Source organism: Ochotona princeps, chromosome 13 (assembly GCF_030435755.1).
Source record: "Ochotona princeps isolate mOchPri1 chromosome 13, mOchPri1.hap1, whole genome shotgun sequence".
Lineage (NCBI taxonomy): Eukaryota > Metazoa > Chordata > Mammalia > Lagomorpha > Ochotonidae > Ochotona > Ochotona princeps.
In genome coordinates, this window is record NC_080844.1 from 24,594,959 (window position 1) to 24,616,412 (window position 21,454).

Genomic DNA, 21,454 nt, shown 5'->3' on the forward strand with positions numbered 1-21,454 from the left:
CCTCGCTCAGTTGTGCACAGGAGTGTGGTGGCAGCATCCTTCTGCAGTGTCTCATGGCCCGTCCTAGCCCACCTCCCTCCTCCAATCAGCTTCATGGAAACTCGGTCACGGCGACAATGTCCACTCCCCCAGCCCTGTTCCATGTGACTTTCATGTGAACCCTAAATGACAACCCAACCACCTTCCTTCATCTGACATGGGGTCACTGGTTTCCTGCCTGTCTCCCCAAGGGCTGTGAATGCCCATCGCAGCACACCTGGTTATTATTCACATCCTGCCCCTCAAAAGACGTCTTCAGCTTATGGTTTACACTTGGTAGATGCCCAAAAAGTCAGTTACATCAAAACTCCATGGAGGCCTGATGGTCTATAAAAGCTGGAGGAAGGCCACAGGAAAGTAACCTACCTAAGGGAGAAGTGTTCTTTGGAAAAGCAATTGATCATGAACATTCACCACCGAAGAATTAGAGCAACTGCCCAGGCATTAGGGCGCAGACTTGCATTATCGATAAAAAGCCAGACAACTGTATTCTGACTTGCTGTGAGGAATCTCGCAGTCCCTTCCAGCTGCAAGTGGTCCGAGACGCAACCTGAGGGGGGTCAAGCCTGCAAAGACAGCCTCTGCCCAGGCAGCCAGCTCCTCTGCACCTCTGCAGAAGTGGCTTTGTTTCCAGGGTACCATCCAGTCAGATTGCACCTGCTTCATCAGTCATTATGTGTAGTACATGCCAGGAGTTTCAAACCTCAACTGCCACCAGAGCTGTAAACAGTGGGGAGAAACAGCAGAAAGAGGCGATGCCTAGGACACCCTGCCTTTCAAAAGTCTGGAACCAAAGCACTCCACCATGGGCCAGATGCTGGCTGCCAAGCTTATGCCCTGGATTCCAACAGAGCCTTCCCAGGCAAATGCAGAGAAAAAACATGCCCCTGATGGATACATGACCCATGACAGTGAGAGGCTGTGATCTGGCTCTCCTGCTGTTATCCCAGGCTCAGGAACAAATGAAAAAGGAAACAAGGGGGTTGGCTAAAGCTGGCCAAGGAAAAAGCGACACCTGACTGTTTCCAGGTGGGGGAGTGGTGGAGGGGATGCGGAGGAGCTGAAGGGAGCTGATGGTGGAGGCAACCCATTGAGGAGAGGATACCCCTGGGACAGCAGCCTGGCTGTGGGTCCACAGGGAGGAAGAGAACAAAAAATGCAAAAAAAGAAAAAAGTCAGTTCATGATCAGATCATGGTCAGAGAGTGGAGTGCTTCCATATACAACATGCCTTGAGGGCTTCTACATATGGCATTACTCACCTCCTCCCACCCCCAGACCCACAAAGTTAACACATCCTGATCCCCTTTCAGAGGGAAGGTAGCCAACTTGCCCCAGATGTCACAATGAGTAAGAAGGAGAACTGAGAGTGCTAAACCAGGTTTGGACACCTCCGGACAAAATACAGGACACCCAGGTAAACTTGAACTTCCTGCAGCCAGCCAGTCATTTGTTTCAGTATATGTTTGTGCATTGCAACAGCTCGGAGGCATATATAGCAATATTTTCCCCCACATCTTTCTGGAATTTAAATACATCTATGTGTCCTACAGTTTCATTTACTAACTTTGGCAACAATACTTGGTTTCCAGCTCTCTCCCTACCCTAAGTTCTTACAAAGACTTCTGAGATGAAAATCAAAAAGGAGTTAATGTATAAAACTAAAGAGAAAATTCACAGAAATGATCCCACAGTGATTGCTAATCTGCAACACAGAAGATTAAAAGCATCTGAACAAAAGCAGGGCCTTGGGAACTACCCAAAGAGGACTGCTGTACTTGGAGAAACCAGTAAGACCTACTGGTTTTCATTTGTGGGTAAGCAGAAAAATCCAGTTCCCTTTTCACATCAACCATCAGATACAAATGACGTAGAGCCACAAGGCTATGGGCCAGGGAAGAACCAATCAAACAAGGGATTACTGTCATTAACGCTAATCTTCCTTACCTGAAAAGGAGCTCAACGAGAAGCACTCAGACAAGCAACCTGGGACAGCAGCAGAGCCAAGCCAAGGGCTCCAATGGTTCTGGCTGAACTTACACATTCCTGATGGACAGGCAAGGGTGCAAGAAAATGCGCCTTCTTGAACTCACATCTGCTTCCTTAACTTGTTTCTCCACAAGGCGGGCAGAGACCCAGAATTAAACCAAGTCTCCCCTTATTAACCTCTACACCCTTCCCAAAGCCTTCACAGCAGGCCAATAAAGTCAAGCAGTGTCCTGGTGAAAAGCATGTTCTTCAATCTTCAGAAAGTCCCCACGGCTACCAATTCTTTCGCCACACAAAAAGAGGCAATGGGGGGGAAAATAGGTTACTGGTAGAGTGCCCCATTATAAGAGAAAACCACTGCTGCCCCAAAGACCTGCCCCTGGCCCCAACCCAGGGTGTCTGCCGGCAGCAGGACTGCACAGTAGGTTGGTTTTAAAGATATTCATGCTTTGGTTTCTGTTCTTTAAACCAGCAACTAAGCAGAAGTGGCAGGAGGGCGTTGGCCATCAAAGTCCACCTTCTGGAATCTGTACCCCATGAAACCAGGTCAGAAGCCTCACATCAGAAACCAACTTTCAAAGTCTTGTCTCCGCCCACAGCACCACAAGCAGGTAACTGGGCAGAGGTGCACATTGCCTCCCTTTCAAGAAATAGGGGACAGAACTCTGTGACAGACCTCCAGGGCGAAAAAACCCTGATCTTTTGGAAAGCTTGCCTGCCTTTCTGCAGTCCTATTACTGTTATGCAGGCTGGCTCAGCCCTGGTTCACCAATGCCCAGGAAGCCTGCCAAGTTCCTCAGCACCCCTGAGGGCCAGCGACGTGCAGGCCCTGAGAAGTCGGGCTGCCAGGCTCCCCAGCCTGAGGTTTACAGCGATTCTTGGTTCTGCCTCAAGGATCCTCCCCAGTCCTTAGGAAGGTATTATTCCACCAATACCTTACAGGGTTACCTGGAGCGGAAGTCATTTTGAAATGCTTTTGGAAGACAAAAGAAATTGTTTGGTGACAACAGGGTGGGGAACCAATCAGTTTGAGCACCAATTTCTGTGAGAAGCCACAACCGCTCACATTCATGTGTGCCCTTACTTGATCCTCCTAAGGACAGTGGGATGGAAGCAAGATGCCCATCAGCCCCCCAGGTATGTCAACAATGGCCCACAGGCTCTGACTGCAAAGCAGCTTGGCTAGCCAGGCAGCTAGGACCTCAAGCAACCTGAGATCAAGCCCTGTAGGGCTTGTCATTCCCGGCTGTGCCACATTCCTTCTATGTTATCCCAACGCCCAGACACCAAGACGACCAAGGCCCAGAGACCAAGGCTGAGGCCACCCGAGAGGCCTAAAGTTGGAAACAATTGCACCAGAAGCCCTGCAGAATACTGCCCAGTGATAAGACACATGGTCCGAAGCCTCTACAGCAATACTGCTTAATATTACTAAGCACACATACTAGGGTATGTACGATTACTCAACACATATACTAAGACAACACAGCCAAGAAGTCAGATGTACACATTCTGCGTAACTCCACTTATCGGAAGCTCATTGGGAGAAAGCAGAACATGGTTACTTTTGAGGGTTATAGACGAAACAGGATATATTCAAATTTTTTTTTGGGGGGGGTGGTTGTAACAACAAGCATTTCAAGTTGAGGGGTGGGTAAGTACACTGCTGAGTTCACTCTGAAATTCATGGAGCACTGTGGGATGCACGTGTGTAGAGTTAGTGCAACACTTGCACGTGTGTAGAGTTAGTGTAACACTTGTTAGAAAGTGCAAAGAACAAACAGAAGCATCTCCTCAAACAAAGCCCACAGGCCATACTGATCAGCTCCTGCACTAAGCCTGTGACAGGAGACAAAGGATCTTCCAACAGCAGCAGCATCACCAAGCATGTCGCCAAGCACGGATGCTATGTTCATCTTTCCCAGGTCTCTCGCTGAGACCCCACACTTCACATCTTCCTCGTTTGACACAGAAATCACAAGGCTCAAATGAGTCCTTAAATGTCCCACCCAGGTCCCTGTTGTGGCTTGCGAAAGCAGCAGAGGATGGCCAAAGGTCTTGAGACCCTGCACCTGTGTGGGAGACCTGGAAGAAGCTCCTGCCTTGTGGCTCCTGGCTTCGTATCAAGTCAGTTGCAGTCATTGCAATCACCTGGGTAGTGAACCAGCCAACCGAAGATCTTTGTCTCTCCTCTCTGTAAATCTGAATTTCCAATTAAAATAAATCTTAAAAAGGAAATGTTGAGAGCTACACCAGACACACAGCAGGGCTGCAACATGAGGCTATTAGTTTCAGGGAGTAAGACAATCGTTTTTATGTGCCAAAGTGCCTCTCTTCAAATAATTCCAGAAACAAACACCAACCAAGGTCCGCCTTGCTTGGGCTGAGCAGGCTCGTGAAGAGATGAGATCTGACTACAGCTCCCCTGCCTCTTTCCAGCCACACCCCTTGGAGGACACTACTGGGCAGAGACCAAGAGCAGACTGCTTCTCCCTGCCCTCAGCTTCATTTTTTCTGCACTTTCATGTTCTGCCTAGACAGAAAAGAAGTGCCTTCTCCATGTTCTTCTGGACTCATCTGTATTTATCCTCAGCCATGGCTTAAAAAAAAAAAAAATCAAATCCCTTCCTTCCAGGGTGACCCCTCTCTGACCACAGAAATCACTCCTGGAGGGAGTCAGGGACTCTCCATCCACTCCCATAGAATAATTTCATTCTGGTGGCATCAAGCCTGGCCACAGCAGGTGCTCAGCATGCACCTTGACAAAAATCCACTTGAACTAAGTGCTAATCTGGCTATTTTTAAACAGAGGTTGTATGCTAAGCACAAAAGAAGAAACAGGGACGGTGACACCCAGATTGCTATGCCATAGACAGAGGTGGCAACGTACCTGGCTACACTGGACAGGGTATGTGAGTACAGCAGACTAAGGCTCTTGGGTGGAGGTGGCAGAGCCAGGAACAAAGAGCACGAGCAGTCTCCCAGGCACCCTCTCCATCCCTGCTTCTTTGTCAACAGGGAGTTCCCGACAATGGAGTCTGCTACCCTGGCAACACTCCCTTAGGCCCAGCATCCTGAGAGTTTGTTGTGAAAAATGGACGGTCAGGGCTCCTCTCACAGAAGAATCAAACTGGGAGGAAATCACTCTAAGGAACACCAAACTCTTCCTAACTTATATACCATCCTCCCAAAGGCTGTGTAGCCTTGTACTTTTGTTCCAAGGCCAAATCTAGGTTGAAATGCCAAGCTCCACCTAAGAGCCACAGCCCCTCTTCTGTGGGTATGCCCCCTCTCTGGACCTAAGGAGGTAAGCTGACAGAAACAGCAGCAGCACTGATTACACAGAATTGTGACCAGGAGGAAATAAGATGGATACAAACCTCTTTGAACAGTGTATTGCCCAGTAAGAGCTAGATAAATAGTACCCGTTATCCCAGCAACAAAAAAAGACAGGTGGCTGGGGTGAGAGTGTGGGTCCCCTGGTTATTATCCCTGCATCTCATATCACAGAGTGTGGGTTCAAACCATGGCTCAGTTTCTAATCCCAGACTCCTGCTAAAGCACACCATCTGAGGCAACCGGGATGGCTCAAGCACTGGGTTCCGACATCCTCAGTGATTACCCAGATGGAGTTCCTGCCTCTGGGCTGTTGGGATCATTTAGGCAGCAGTGAACTCAACAATGGAAAAAAAAAAATTCTCCCTCTCCTGTCTTTTAATCGAAAATAACAAGTCATTAAGAAAAAAGACTGGAAATGACTTCAAACTTTCTTAAAGGATTGGTTTATCCAAAATGTCAAGATGCACTTGGGACATCTATATTCCAGAGTTCCTGGGTTTTGGCTCAAAATCCAGTATTCTGCCAGTTTCCTGGAAAGCAGAAGGTGACAGGTCACGTACCTGGGTCCTTGCAACCCATGCTGAGATCCAGATGGAATTCCAGGCTCCTGGCTTTGGACTGGTCCAGCTCCAGCTACTATATGGGAATCTGGTGACTAGAAAATCTGTCTCTTCCAAAGAAATTTTAAATACATATATATATTTCTAATAAAAACGGAAGAAACTATCGTTTGTGAGGTATTTGAGCAAAGTTCTCTCTCTTCTAGAGCATAAGGCCTCCCTTTGTGTGATTTCTTTTCCCAGCACTCTAAATACAAATTAGGACAACAGGCAACCAGCCTACTCCTGTAGATGTTTGTGAAGTGGCAGAAAATAACACAGATGGCCAATAAACAAAAACTGAAGCCGGAGCATGTATCAACAGCACTTACACTAGGAGGCTTTAGGTTCCCATCTATAAATTTAACACCAGGACATTAAAAGCAGCTAGCTGTTTCTGCATCTCGATTTTACAAAATGAAAAAGTTTTAAAGATTTGTTTCATTTATTTGAAAAACTGTTACAGAGAGAGGGAGATCTTCCATCTATTGTCTCACTCCCCAAATGATTACAGAAGTCAGGAGCCAAGAGCTTCTTCTGGTCTCCCATATGGGGTGGCAGGAACCCAAACCTTTGGGGATCTTCCACTGAGTTTCCCTGGCCACTGGCAGGGAGCTGGATCACAAGTGAAATAGCTAGAACTCAAACTAGCACACCCATATGGGATGGTGGCGTCACAGGTGGCAGTACACCCCACTGCATCACAACACTAGTCCAGAAAACTGGGAACAGAGGTGCTTTGCAGGAAGGAGAATTGGGGGGCGTGGGGGAGTTAGTGTTGACCTGGTCCAGGGTATGTGCCTAGGTTGATTACTCTGTCCTGGAAATGGATATAGTAAAGGCTCCAAGACACTGCTCGTGTGCTTTCTGCCACTGAACCGTACACTTCAGAATGGTCAACTTAAAAGTGCAGAAGGGAAACGCTGCTGGTCCTTTTATCTGGGTATCTCAGGTATTTCTCAGTAACAAACTGTACACATCAAGGTTCAAAATGACATGAGGTAGTTAATACACGGCCCTGTCCCAGACCGTGCCCTGGCCTCAAGAAGCCACCCTGTGCTTATGGAATCTAGATTCAAAATGAAATTCTGGTTAACAAAATGCTAGCATCAGCTATTCGGGCTTTTTTTCTTCCCAGAGTTCAGTGTCTCTATAATCTAGAGCTACTAAATGAAGCAGACACAATGTTTTGACTTAGTAAATGCCTTTGTTTAGATAAATTAAGGCCTGTCTGATGAAGGAAAGCCTACCCCCCCAACACACACACACACACACACACACACACACACACACACACACTCAACAGAATAAAAGTTATAATTTGAGTTAGTATGTTAGGGTAAACGGGCAAAAAAAAACTCCACTCCTGTGAAAATTCCACAAGAACTTTTTTCTGTATTCAATGTCAACTATAATTATTTCTCTCATACTGGTCCGTTTTAGCCCCTCTAATTCAATCTAACAAGGTGGACAGCACAAAACACTCAAACTGTTCACTTACGCAAGCAACACACCAAGTATCCGCGGCAAGAAGCTCGATTTCTGAGAACTGCCTCGGCTCACCTACAACTCACACCACTTTCAATTTCTTCACTCTCTTCCTTCTTCCCACGGATCCTTTTTGAATTGTGACCTATGTCTGGCTTCACTTCCCACCCCTGCTCCCCTGGCCCAAGAAACCTGCTTTGATCCTCAGTGCTGACATGCTCAGATGGGCATTAGGTACATCACGCTCCTGACACACACCTGGCACCTGCTGAGGCTGGACTGATCTAGAAGGAAAGTACGCAAGATCATCCATCAACAAATGGCTTATTTAAAAACATCAGAATTCACAATTTCCTAGAGGTCTTGGTATTCAGAGCTTGGGGTTAGAACCTTAGGCAACCAATATCCCATGAAAGGAATGGGTGAGCCCCAGAACACAACAGAACACCAGGAGCAACATACGGATCATTTCAAGCTACTGCTGGAAGTTTGTTACCAACAGAAGCTTATCATGGAATTAAGACATAAATGGCATTTCTTTCCAATCATCACTACAGAAACGCAGAAATTAAAACCAAACAAAATGCTGCTCTGGGCCACCTCCACAAAGTCACTGGGCATCAGCTCTCCCCACCTCTGCCTTCCTTACAAAATAAACTACAAGCTAATTAAATCACAAGTGGATGTGACACACTGTTTCCCTCCAAGGTATTTCCTTGCACATGCAAGGTAAAATGACCCTCCCTGGGGTCCCCCGCCTCAGCTGTCTCTCCTCTCCTCCCTACTCCACGGGTGCACTGGCCAGCAACCCTGTGTGTGGGCTGTGCTGTGTTTGCCCAGCAGCCGCCAAGCCTAGGCTGAACCAAAGTCAAGTGTAGCACTAAGCTGCTGGAGGAGTTCTTACATTCCTTTGGGATATTTCCGAGTATCTGGTACACAGTAGGCTGTGCATCAGCACTTGGAAGGCTGAATCCTGCCTATTTAAGGCTGTATTTATTACTTGCTATTTTATGCCTTACTGGGGAGGCAAAGATAGGCAAAAAGGAAAAAAAATTACAGAGAATTTCCTGGCACTGGACAAATGAGTTTATAACTAATTCTGATCACTAAATTGCATTCCATACAAGAGATCTGGAGGTTTAAGCAAAGGGAAGATCTAGTCTAAATAACCATCAATCAAAGTTCTTTCTTTTAAGCATTCCTACCCCTAAAACAGAGATACTATACCAAGCGACAGGATCAAATTTACAGCTGTGGGTGAAACGATCAGGAAAGATAAGGAAAGTTGGCAATCTTTCAGGGAGTTAAGCAGGGTCCACAAAGAGAACCCCCAGATCTTTCTGGTTCAACACTGCAACAAGCAGCAGGAAAGTAGTCCACTGAAGCTCCGAGTATTTACTCTGCAATGCTCTGACAATAATTCAATACATCGAAAAGTAACTGCATTGTGATGTGAAACAAAGAAAACACCTACCCACTGAGGAAGAAAGGACACAGAGGGGACATGAAAGATTACTGTTTCTCCCTGCACAGCCTGGCTCCAATCTAAAGGCAAGGATTAGCCTCTGTAGGTATAAATGCAATTATCTCTGCAAGGATGATTGAAGAGGGAGAGAAAAAAACACACACACACAAAGGGCAAGTACACAATGTGACACTGTATCAACAGGCCACCTCCACTCTGCAAACCACAGGTGGACAGACATCCACAAGGACTCAGCAAGCTTCCCCACCATGGTGGCACATCATCTGCCATCAGAACTGCACACTGGCCCATTATGGTTTTCCTGAAACAGCTGTGAGGCACTTCAACATGAAAAGTCACGGTGAGTGCCTGCAATGCTTTTACTCAGCAAACCGAGCTTGCACATCTCTCAGCACTTGCAGCAGAGCTGCCTTTTCCTTCATTGCCAGAGACCTTTGCAAAGAACCTGAAGACACTTTGCCCCTTTCAGGAGGTGAAATGTATCAGAAACATCTAGCTACAGCTACAAGGTAGCTTGCAACATCACCTCTGCCCAGAGTCTACAAGGCAAAGGCTTAAGGCACACACAGAATGAAGAGGTCCCTCAAGTATGCAAGGCAGGTTACCTACCCATGGGTCCACCCAGCCTGTTCTACCACCTACAAGGAAGATGCTCTTGGCTGCTGTGCCAGGAAACTGTTGCCATGGACACAGGTAAGGGACATAGTATTAGCACTCCAAACACACACACACCCGCCTCTGGAGCCAACTCAACAAACCTCTAAGTGTCTCCTTCATGCCAGAAACAGAGGAATGCGCTCAACTAGGGAAATTTTGCTCCCAAAGGAATGTTTACATCAACTAGGGAAGATCTTGGTGGCAGAGGGTCAATGGCAGATGACTTCTCTGGAATTCCCAGGGCAAGCATATAATGCAGTGTGTGGCAGCTGGTGAGGCAGTGCCAGGGCACACTATGGAAGAGTTGCTTCCTGTACAGTCTACCTGCATGTGCATGAACAAGAGGAGCTGAGGGGAGGAAGGAGGAAGAGCATTCAGGACAGGGGGATGCGAAGAACCCATGGAAATCCCAATAGCTGCAGCCAGTGAGGGCTTAGACAACACACACACAACCAGGTCAAACGCCTGAGAGGGATGTGACTGTGAGGCAAGCAGGGGCCAATGAAGCTCACCCAGTCTGGTGAACCACCAGAAAGCTTTCTTGGACCCAGGGTGGAGCGACTGGGAACCCTGAGAAGTTTTTAAGCAAGCCACAAGGACTTGAGATTTTTCCTTTGACTCACCAGTCTCCGATATTACAGAGCAAGAAGCACCACAAGCAACACTAAGCATCTTTACTCTTCACCCCAGCAGATGAACAGTCATGAAGAAGCTGGCCATGCCTCCTCCTCTAGGCTTTCTGAATGAAGTGCAAATAAGAGACATACAGCAGGTACCCACACACATGAAAAGCTTGAAATATGAAGGCAGCCTCCTAGAAGACTGCTGTGCACCTGTAGTCCTAACTGAGGTCCTGCTTGCCTGCTCGTTGTCTCTAAAGTTGGGTATTTCCATAATAATCTCCGAAATAACCTTTTCTTTTTTCCTCTATAGAACAGTAAGAAAAAGGCAACACATTAAGACTCTACAAGGGCAACGTTATCTGACAGCTTGAAATCCTGCCAAAATGAAGTCTTAAAACTGGAAAGTGCTGTATGAGCTTCTACAGTAAATAACTGAAAATACACAGCAGTAACTATATGATGGCTTTTAATGGCCAATGTAACCATTACACTGTTGATGCTTAAAAAAGCTAGGCTTTCTAATTATACCATACTCACATGGCGTTCTAACAGAATTGCAAAATGTACTTGTATATCCCTAACCTTCTATGAGGGAGTAATTGTATACGGAAAAAGGACAATTAGGAATGATTTATTCCAGGTCTTTATTCCCAAGTCCAAGGCACACTGAAGGTCTGATCCTATGTGGGGGCACACCATGGAAAACCATCTGAACACCAACAACTGGTTGACCACCTTAAAACCAATCGATCACTGTCAACAAGTGCTGATCAGCATCTTTACAGAGACTACTGCCCCTTGGCAGTCCATACTACCCTGCATCAGATAACCCACAGTCACATTCCTACTTACAGGTCCTGCCAGACAGATCTGGCATAACACTGAGACCCTACTCAAAAGAGTGCTGATGGGCCCAGCGCGACAGCCTAGTAGCTAAATCCTTACTATGCATGCACGTGCCTGGTTCCTGTGTGGGCGCCAGTTTGTGTCTCAGCTGCTCTACTTGCCATCCAGCTCCCTGCTTGTAGCCTGGGAAAGCAGTTGAGGGTGGTCCAAAGCCTTGAGACCCTGCACTCAAGTGGGTGAATTTCAATGCATCGGCTCAGCTCCAGCCTATGTGACCACTTGGTGAGTGAACCAGCGGATGAAAGATCTTGCTCTGTTTCTCCTCTCAGTAAATCTGATTTTCCAATAAAAAATAAATCTTTTAAAAAAAAGATATTGTTTGGGCCCGGTGGCGTGGCCTAGTGGCTAAAGTCCTCGCCTTGAACGCCCCGGGATCACACATGGACACCGGTTCTAATCCCGGCAGCTCCACTTCCCATCCAGCTCCCTGCTTGTTGCCTGGGAAAGCAGTCGAGGACGGCCCAATGCTTTGGGACCCTGCACCCGTGTGGGATACCCGGAAGAGGTTCCTGTCTCCTGGCTTCGGATCGGCATAGCACCAGCCATTGCGCTCACTTGGGGAGTGAATCATCGGACGGAAGATCTTCCTTTCTGTCTCTCCTCCTCTCTGCATATCTCACTTTGTAATAAAAATAAATAAATCTTTAAAAAAAAAAAGATATTGTTCCTAAAAGAATGACAATACAATTGTGGACACCTACCCTCCACAGACACAAGTATTGATAAGACTGTTGCACTGCTGACTGAAGGGGTGAAATGGGATAACCACTCACAATAATTTATTCCTTCTAGAAGCCCCTAAGAAAATGTCCTGGGATGTAGGAGGTGCGAGAGGAGGCAAATGCCAAGCTCTCCACTTGTAGACATGGACACAAGGCTTCCATACTGATGATGCTGAGAACGCACCCGTGAAACCAGTCCTTCACAAAATGGGTAACAATGACACGCACAATCATACCAGAAGAGACCACTGGCCAAAAGCTTCTATTTGCCTTTGGAGTCAGTTTTAAAGACCAGTGAGACAACACTACATGCCTATCCAGCACCCTGGCAGCACAAATGTTGGTGAGAGCACAGAGGAAAAACAATTTGTCTCATTTATGCTGGTGGGAATGCACAATAGTATGATCACTTTGGAATACAGGTGAACAATTTCCAATCAAACGAAACATACCCTGATGACCTATCTCAGCCATCACGCTCCTTGGTATGTACCTGAATGAGTCAAAATCTGTCTGGACAAAAACACGCATGTGAATGTTTGCAGCAGCTTTAATCAGAATGCCCAAACTTGGAAGCAACCCTTCGATAGGTGAGTGTAGAGACTGTGATACATCCAAACAATGAGATAATATAGAACACTAACATGAAGCAACAGACGACAAAAACCAAACAGGGGAGAACCCTAACTGCTTATTTCTAAGCGAAAGGACCCCATGTGACAAGCTTGCACACTGTATCACTCCAAGTACAGACAATCTCAGAAAGCCAAGACGATTGGGAATAAAAGATCAGTGGTCGTCAAGGGCTGGGAGGAAGATGAAGAAGAGGCAGTGTGTGAAGGACCTCCAGAGCAGTGACACTACTGTGTGAGGTGCAAAGATGTCATGATACATCTGCCCCAACACAGTGAGGGACACGATGCCATGAGCAAACCTGAATATGAACCGTGCACTGGCAGGTTCATCAGCTGTAACAAGTGAACCACTTGGTACAAGGTGTCCTTGGTGGGGAACCCTGCGCTGGGACAGCCAATAGGCGGTACCTGTATTCAATTTTACTGTGAACTTTAAAACTGCTCTAAAAAGGAAAAATCTACTAAAAAAAAAAAAATAACAGAGGGCATCTGCTTCTTCTCCAGGGTGTGGCTAAAAGGCAACGAGCCTTACTCAACAGGCTCAAGGAGAAGGAATGCCGGTCACAGGGACTTGAAGTGCTCAGCAACGCACAAGTTAATATTGTAATCAGAGGAAGTAATAAAGCCAGGAAGGCAAGACTGGATTACCATACCATCTTCCCTTTAAATTAGCTGGCAGAGTGAAAAGGCTAGCAAGGCCTTCACTTCATCTAAAGATGTGGGCCTTTTTGCAAACTTTGTAGGCAGACAGGACAGAATTGAAGTCGGTTGTCAGGAATTCTACACTTTAACCTTGATATCATCTCTGAGACCCTGTTGGTCAACAGCTGTCTTACAGCCACTGACCCACTTCATGGAGTAACAAACACTTCTGCTCCCAGAATACAGGCGGGAGAGATCAGGGCCAACCCAACACAATCTCCCAAATCTTGACAACATTTCTCTTCTGCATTTGTCATTAGCTCCCTGGCAGTACTTACCAAACACTAGGAAACCAGGCGACACAAGCACTCAAGCACTTGTGTGTGTTGCCCTGAGCAGCAGCCAGAAATTACAGAACCCAGAAGCTTCTGGTAGTTGTACAGTTATCTGGAACAATTTAAAAACTTGACTTGGCAAAACTGTAGATCTCTTCGCAAAGCCCATTCGCTCGGACATCAGTTTTAGGTGAGGCCAAGTACTAAGATGCCATCACCTTACACACTCTTGGAGCCAAGTCCTCACAAGGCCCCTGATGCGTAAGCATCAGGAATGAACATGTGTGTCCCTGAAAAGCCAACATGCTGGTGTATGGTTTACAGACCTACTTACGGTGCAAGTGTCAAACAGATCATCCTTTCAGAGTCTCCTACCTCTCACTCCCCCCTCCTCCCAAACAAACCAAAACAGCCTGAATTGCTCCCTGTATGCCCGCAGTGAAGATTCTGTTTCACATAAGGCTTACTACTGACCAAGACTCACAATCTCCAGGAGACCAACACTCTCACTCACACACCTTCCACAGCCGGCCACCACCCACTCCGCCCCGTCTCCAACCCTCAGCTGGCTCCGAGTCCAGAAAGCCACAGAGGCAGCTTGGCAGTGGTTCTGCCCCTTCCCTACTAAAAAGGGTGCTTCAAGGACTTAATAACCTGCAGACCTGAGACTCTCCAAGTTTCATTCACTGGGCCTCAATCTGGTGGGCAAAGTCTCTTTTTGGCCACTTGCTATTCAGGCCTGTGGATCTCTGAAAATTCTGGGGGGAACCTGCTGCGTAGGGAAATCGAGAATGCCATCTAAGACTTAAGCCACGAAGCCAGGCTTGGGACTGGCTCTTCCTCCCTCCCTCCTTCAGGGAAGATTTTCCTGCCACAGTAGCATCCCAACCTTGCCCCATCTCATTTCATCAATCCACCCCCAAACCCGGCTCCCTTTCTCCACCAGCAGGTTTAGCACAACCAGCTACTTTGAGACAACCACGGTAGTTGATTCCCTTGATTTCTCAGTATTTTTTCCTCTGCACCCAGCTGGGAAACCGTTTTGATCTGAAGAGTATGGTCTGCACAGGATTGTGCATGTTAAGGATGGTGGCAAGCTGGCAGGCATGTTAGGTAGAGAGCACAGCGTACTTTTCCCAGCTTAGCCTCCTCACAGCCGGCTATAGGGGCCTTTCTAAAGGCCGCCCACAGTAGAGGGACCCACAGCCGGCATCTTGCCCTCAAGTGGCAAGCCTCCTGCGTTCTGATACACACAGAGCACGTGACCTGGTGACCTGTTCCGCGGTCCACTACCTGGGCTCCAGAGGCCAGATACTACCAACCACTCGGCCACCAAAGAAGCAAAGACACGCAGATCCCGCCTGGCCCGCCAAGGGCAGTGTCCCAGCCGCTACCCTTCGCCCCGGTTCCGAGCCAGCGCGAGATGCTGCACTCTCCCTACAGCGTCCCGCCCACCCTCGCATCCCCAGAGGGAAAGGCTTCCAGCCGAGGTGGGAGCTTAAGCTCCGGCACCCGCCCAGCCCTTCTCGAAGCCGGCCAGAAAACTCCACTTCCCGGATTCCCGGCCACTCTCTCCCGCCCCCTCCTCGGGCGATCCGGCCAGAGCCGTCCCGGTGCCAGCTGGGTGCCCAGCCCAGCTACGCACCCGGAGCCAGCCCCCCACCCCACCCCGAAACCGGCCCCAGCTTGCTCCCTAGTCCCCCAGCCTGGGGCTCTCCACACATTCAGGACGCACCCCTCAGGCACACTAAGACCAGAAAAGAAAAAAATCCCAAACTCCCACCCCGCCCCCCAGCCATGCCGCCAGCTTCCAGACCTGCCCCCGGAGGGGCCTCTGCCCCCAGAGTCTAAAGGAGCCCTGGGTGGCTGCCCCAGGAGTCTCCCTCCGCAGCCCGCAAGGGTTCTGGGCCCCCAAGGGGGTGAGACCCGCGTGGCCGCGAAAAGGACACCTCCCTCGTTCCTCCCCCCGCCCCCAACAGCCCCGCCGAGGCCAGCAGGTTCCGCCGGGAATGTGCTGGTCGCGGACCGCTGGGGGCTGCCCGGTCCTGGGTGCATCCTCTTCCCGAGGGACTGGCGGGGGGCCGGTGCTGCGGCGCACCCCCGGGGTGGGGGTGGGGGACACTCACGATGGTCACGCTGGCTTTGCGCAGGTCGCGGTTCTCCTCCTGCAGCGCTTTGCACTTGAGTTTATAGGTCTCCAGCTCGATCTTCAGCACCTTGTTCTCCTGCTGCAGCGAGGCCAGGCGGTTGGTGAGCTCCTCCAGGCGGAACGGCGAGATGACAATGCCCCCCGACTTCCCACCGCCGCCTCCTCCCCCGGGGCCGCCGCCGCCGCCGCCGCCCGAGGTCGACGAGCAGGACGACTGCATGGCGGCCGAGCTGCTGCTGTTGCCCCCCGCCCCGTCCGTGTCGCTCTCGCTGGCGCTGTCCGCCATGGCCGCGACGGGCTGGGGGAAAGGAGGAGGAGGAGGAGGAGCAGGGAGGCGGTGGTGGTGGTGGCGGCGGCAGCGGCGGCGGCGAAGGCTGGGCTGCGAATGAGTGGGCGCCCGGCGAGCACAGGGGAGCGCCGAGCTGGGCGCCTGGCACCAGGGCGCAGACTCGGAGCGGCGGCGAGAGAAAGAGAGGGAGCTTCCCGCTGCCAAGGGACCGCCTCTGCCAGAGAACAGAGACCCCGCCCGGGCTCGGGCAGTATTGCACCGGGGCTCGCTCCAGCCGGGCCTGGCGCGCTCGCTAGGCCAGCCCTTGCAAAGCGTGCCGAGAGCTCCGGGAGCCGCCCGGCGCTGGCGGGCAAGGCTGTCCGCGGCGCCGGCGACGGCGGGAAAGGCAGGCCGGCGCGCCTCCCCACCAGCTCGCGGGCCGCACGTGTTCTGAGGGAGGGCCTCCGAGTCCCCTAAGTCCGCGGGCCGCCCAACCTCTTCCGGGCTCGCGGCCGCTCCGGGAAGATGGAAATCCAGTGCCCGCAGCCTCCTCGCAGGTGCCGGGGACACGTGGAAGGATCAGCTCGGCTCGGGAATCCAGCCCCGGCCGTGCGGTGGCCCCGTGTTCCGCCGACTGGGCGTGCGCCTGTCTCCCTCTGTCTGTCACGCAAAGCAGCAGTTTTACCTTCGCGAACAAAGTGCTGGGCTGGAAGCTCTGCTTTGTGGAGAACCAAGAGTCCGAAAAGTTCTGCAAGGAGGTTGAACCGGAGAGAACGGCAGCAGCCACAGGTTAACCTCGCTAAGTAGGAATTTACCGAAGACTCGCACCGGCTTTTAATAATCTCATCAGCGCACTGTGCTTAAACAAGGTGCAATTTTTTTTTTTTCTGTTTTCCCTTTGCATCTTGCAAGCATTTCCAGGCACGTCACACAATGGGATTAAGACACTAGCAAGAGTCTAATCCAAAAAAATGAAAGAGAAACATTGTGTGGAACGATTGAAACACACCTCTTGAGGTGCCAATTTTCCGGAGTAACTGCAGACATAACATGATACGCACGATGTACAACAAAAACCACTAAGACCAGCCATCGCCTCTCTCAGTCCTAGGAAACTTTAGCTAGGTAAAAATAAGACTAATTACCCTCAGGTGGTCTAATTCGGGATTCTAGCTTTTCATATATTTTTATTCCCCTTCCCCCAAGAAAGGCTCACAGGAAATTGGCCCAGCAGGTGAGATGATTCTAACTACTTTACCCTGATGACACAGAACAGCTTTCACTGAGGTAAAAAAATTGGAAAGTGAAACTGACCAGGCTTGTTTTATTATTAGGGCTTAGTCAAAGGAAGAACAAACACATGGAAACAGGAAAAAAAAAAATTTAAGTGAAAAACTTTTTTTCATTGCTTTGAACTTTTGGGCAGGCTTATAGGGTGTTGGTAAGAATAAAGAGATGGCTCTGGATGACTTTTTTTTTTCATTCCCAGTCTCCTGCAACCTGAATTCAATGTGATGATTAAACTGTTATTCAATAGGTAATGGAAACTAGTACCTCAGAGTCAACTCGAACGTGCCAAGTGTTCCCAATGACATCATCTTCTACCAAGATGGCTGCTTCTAGCAGACAAATTAGAAAAAAATCAGCTGCAATTAATTTCCCTGTCTCTCCTAGGTGTGTTCTGGTGTAAAGCTCCAGAGCTACTGCTCCCAGGCCCTGCTGCTATATAGAGGGGGAACTACCAATGTAAGTAATTCTGCTCCCAGGGAACCGATTTAATTTTTACCAAAACTTCTGTTTACTCTCTGACTCTGCCTTGTTAGGAACTGTAGGCCGGACGATGAGCTTCTTAAACTGGAAAGGGTTTCTCGAAAAATGGACTTGCTGGGTAAAAATGGAAGAGTGAAGTTAGCAGCGAGTAGCAAGCCGAGCGGGGGAAACCCATTGAACAGCATTCTTTCCACTTTATTCAGCTTGCGATAGGTTCTGAACAGTGGGTCTGGCTTCCATACTTCACAAGTTTGTATTGTTCCGTCCTATCTAAAGTCTTCCACTTTTAGAACTTATTGCCACAGGAACATTCCTTCCAGGCAGAGCAGGGGGCAAATTAGCTCTCTTGGAGCTTTTATCACTAAACCAACTGCCTTGGAAAAAGCGGCCCGACGGCTCGAGTCAGCAGAGGGCGGGGTTTGAAGCGCTTGGTTTTCTTAAAGGGCCCACGTCATGGTAAGCTTCAGAATCTATTGGTTTTCAATAGGATTTGGAGGAAATCTGCATTTTGACATGGTACTTGCGCGCAATAATCGTGTTTAGAAGACTGGGGCGGGGGGGAGTCATCTTCTAAAGCTTCATGCTGATACAGATGGGAATAAACTGGTGGATATTTTTTTCCACTGTGGTTTTTATTGTTATTGCAAAGCAGAAGCGTGTCTAATTTTGTACTTCTTGTAAAAGTGATTTCCCTTATAAACCAACCATTTATCACAACACTGGCTCAGTAATAGCATCACAATGAAGCACAGTTACAAAACCAATAATATCATGCTAAAACCCCTCAGCTTTCTGCGGCAACTGAATCAGAATGGATGGTGAGCACGCTCTGCCAGAGGAAAAAGAGACAAATTTGGATAATCATTTCCATCGGAGAAATAATGAAATATAACTTTGCCCTAAATTTAGGTTGCAGAATGAATCAACAATGGAAAAGAATACCTGATCATTCAACTGTGTGACACAATTTCAGGATCTTTGTGTCATGTCGTTTTTACAACTGATTTTTCCTGTGTCTTGGGAACTTCAATGTTTTTGATAGTAAGGAAAAAGAATGGTGTAAATAATGGAAACTGTATTGGTTAATTTTTCAAAGAAGCTAGCCAGTATTTTGGGGGTTGCTTTTTGTTTTGCATTGTTGGAAAAGCAACAGGACATCTTTACTTCTCCAACCGAGAGAGAGTGCTCTGATCCGTTGGTACACTCCCCAAATAATCATGGCAGCCAGGCCTGGGACTAAAAATACAATCTTAAAGCCTGCACAGTGATGTAGTTGGCTAACCCTCTACCTACAGCACCATCATCCCATGTAGACAGACGCCAGCTTGAATCCCAGCTGTTCCACTTCCCTTCTAGCTCCCTTTTTGTGGCCTGGGAAAGCAGTAGAGGTTGGTCCAAGTCCTTGGGCACCTCCACCCACACAAGAGATCCAGAAGAAGCCCCCGGTTCTTGGCTTCAGTTCAGCCCATCCCCAGTTGTTGTAGCCATTTGGGGACTGGACATGCAGATGGAAGATCTCTCTTTGTGTCTCTCCACCCCTTAACTCTATTTCCAATAAAACATCAATCTCTATTTAAAAAAAAAAACAACTTGTTTTCATCACTTAAAAAAATAATAAAAGAATTCAATCTTGTCTCCTACATACATGGCAGGATCCCAGCTGCTTGTGCAATTCCAGCTGCACCTCGGGGTTTCTATTGGCAGGAAGTTAGAGTCAGAAGCCAGAGCCTGGAGTCGAACCCAGATGTGGACATCTGAACTGCTAGGCCACATTACCCTGCTGCCTGTTTGATTTTTTTTTTTTTTAGATTTATATTTATTGGAAAGTCAGATAGACAGAGAGGAAGACCCTTTGTCTATTGATTCACTCCCCCAGTGGCTGCAACAGGTGGAGCTGCGCTGATCTAAAGCCAGGAGCCAGGAGCTGCTTCCGGGTCTCCCACGCTGGTGCAGGGTCCCAAGGCTTTGGGCCATCCTCAACTGTTTTCCCAGGCCACAAGCAGGGAGCTGGATGGGAAGTGGGGCTGCTGGGGTAGAACTGGCGCTCATATGGGATCCTGGTGCGTGCAAGGTGAGGATTTTAGCCACTAGGCTACTGTGCTGGGCCCTGCTGCCCAGTTTTTAGTGGCTTAAAGAACTGTCTTACTGACTTATTTGAGATGTCAGAGATTCTATTCAAACTCTGAATGAATTTAGTAAGGTTACAGCATTCACCACAGTATAAATTCACAGAAAATTGAAACGAGTCAGTGATGAGCTGGCTATCACAGAGTGTCAGGATGTAAGTAAGATCCTGGAAGAATGCGCCCCTGTGAGGCTATAACTTCCTGAAAGTTAGCTGATAGTGCTTATTTAAATATGCCTGTGGTTTAGAGGCTGTGTTTAGTCGCTGGAAATAAGTTCCTTAGCCTTGGCAATACAGATGTTTGGGTCTGTATAGTCACAGCATCCATAACCTCCACCCACTAGATGCCAGTAGCACACCAACCAAAAACCCTAGGCAAAGAAGTGCCCCCTGTTGAGAATCAAGGATCTAATACAAGGAGGACATTTCCAGGGCAAAGGCAGGCCCATTTGGGTGAGACCTTTGTGGCAATATGTGAATCACATACCACTGAGTAATCAAGAGACTTGACTTCTCAGCTCATGTTGAGGGCCATCTAGCTAGGGGTTCCTGGACCAAATACCCGCATCCATACTTCCTGCTATGGCCATCTAAAGCCACTCTACTTTCTTAACTTGCTGTTTCCATACTTTACAGTTATGAACATTAATCTGGCCTTGCTCTTTCAACATCTCACCCCAGCAAGAGATCATGAATACAGAATCAGTTTCATAGCTCGTCTCCATCCTTCTCCTTTTGTTTACTTATTATTCTTCATAGAAATCAAAACCACTTATACAGATGACAGAAGAAGGAATTCATCAACTGAGGAGGAGAATCAAGTACACCTTTCAGTAACAAATAAAACATGATGTTGCATCTGTATCTGACAGCCTGCAACACCTCGACATTTCCTTGACAGAGACCATGGAGAACTGCTGACCAGAAAATAATTTCAAATCCTACTCACTGTGTCGTAAATCTCACTCAACGGGGAATCCCAGCCTGTGATATCAATGAGGATGTTGTGGCCATTCGGGGAGTGAACCAGCAGATGGAAGATTTTTCTCTTCCTGTTTCCTCTCTGTGACTCTGCCTTTCATATATGTAAAGAAATCCTTTAATTTTTTTTAAAGCAGAATTTACATGCGGCTGGTACAGTGGCATAGCCAACTAAACCTCTGTCTGTGGTGCCAGAATCCCAAAGGGGAACCCTGATTCTAGTTCCTGCTGCTCCACTTCTGATCTTGCTTCCTGTTCATGGCCTGGGAAAGCAGCAAAGGATGGCCTAAGGCCTTGAGCCCAAACAGCCACATGGGAGACATAGAAGAAGTTTCCGGCTCCTGACTACAGAGCAACTCTGCAGCCATTTGGGGAATGAATCAGCAAGTGGAAGATCTTTGTGACGCTTGACTTTCAAGTAATAAATACTTTTTTAAAAAAAGCAAAATAAAATTTAAAAGAGTAAGAGACAGAAATACATAGAAGTGCTAGAAGTTAAACATATAGTTTGTTAAGACCCACTCACTAAAGATCAGGAACACAATTGTAGTCAACAAAGCTAGCTTTGTTCAACTTTCTAAAGCAAAAGAGAACATACAAAAGAATTGTGTGACAGAGATAGAATGATTTGCACTAAAGCAGATGGTTCGAAGCAGGAAATAAGCAAGACTGCATCAAGAAATGGAGGAAAATTAGTGACTG

The 21,454-nt window shown here is 48.2% G+C and overlaps 1 protein-coding gene across 1 annotated transcript in view; it reads right to left on the minus strand.

The window, feature by feature from the left end:
* CCDC6 (coiled-coil domain containing 6) overlaps window positions 1-16,221 on the minus strand; it is a 104,199-nt gene extending 87,978 nt beyond the window's left edge. The window contains exon 1 of the mRNA XM_004583402.2: window positions 15,586-16,221. Within this exon, the coding sequence (XP_004583459.1) occupies window positions 15,586-15,894 (309 nt within the window). The 5' untranslated portion in view covers window positions 15,895-16,221. The remainder of the gene's footprint in view (window positions 1-15,585) is intronic.
* Between the last annotated feature and the right edge of the window lie 5,233 nt (window positions 16,222-21,454).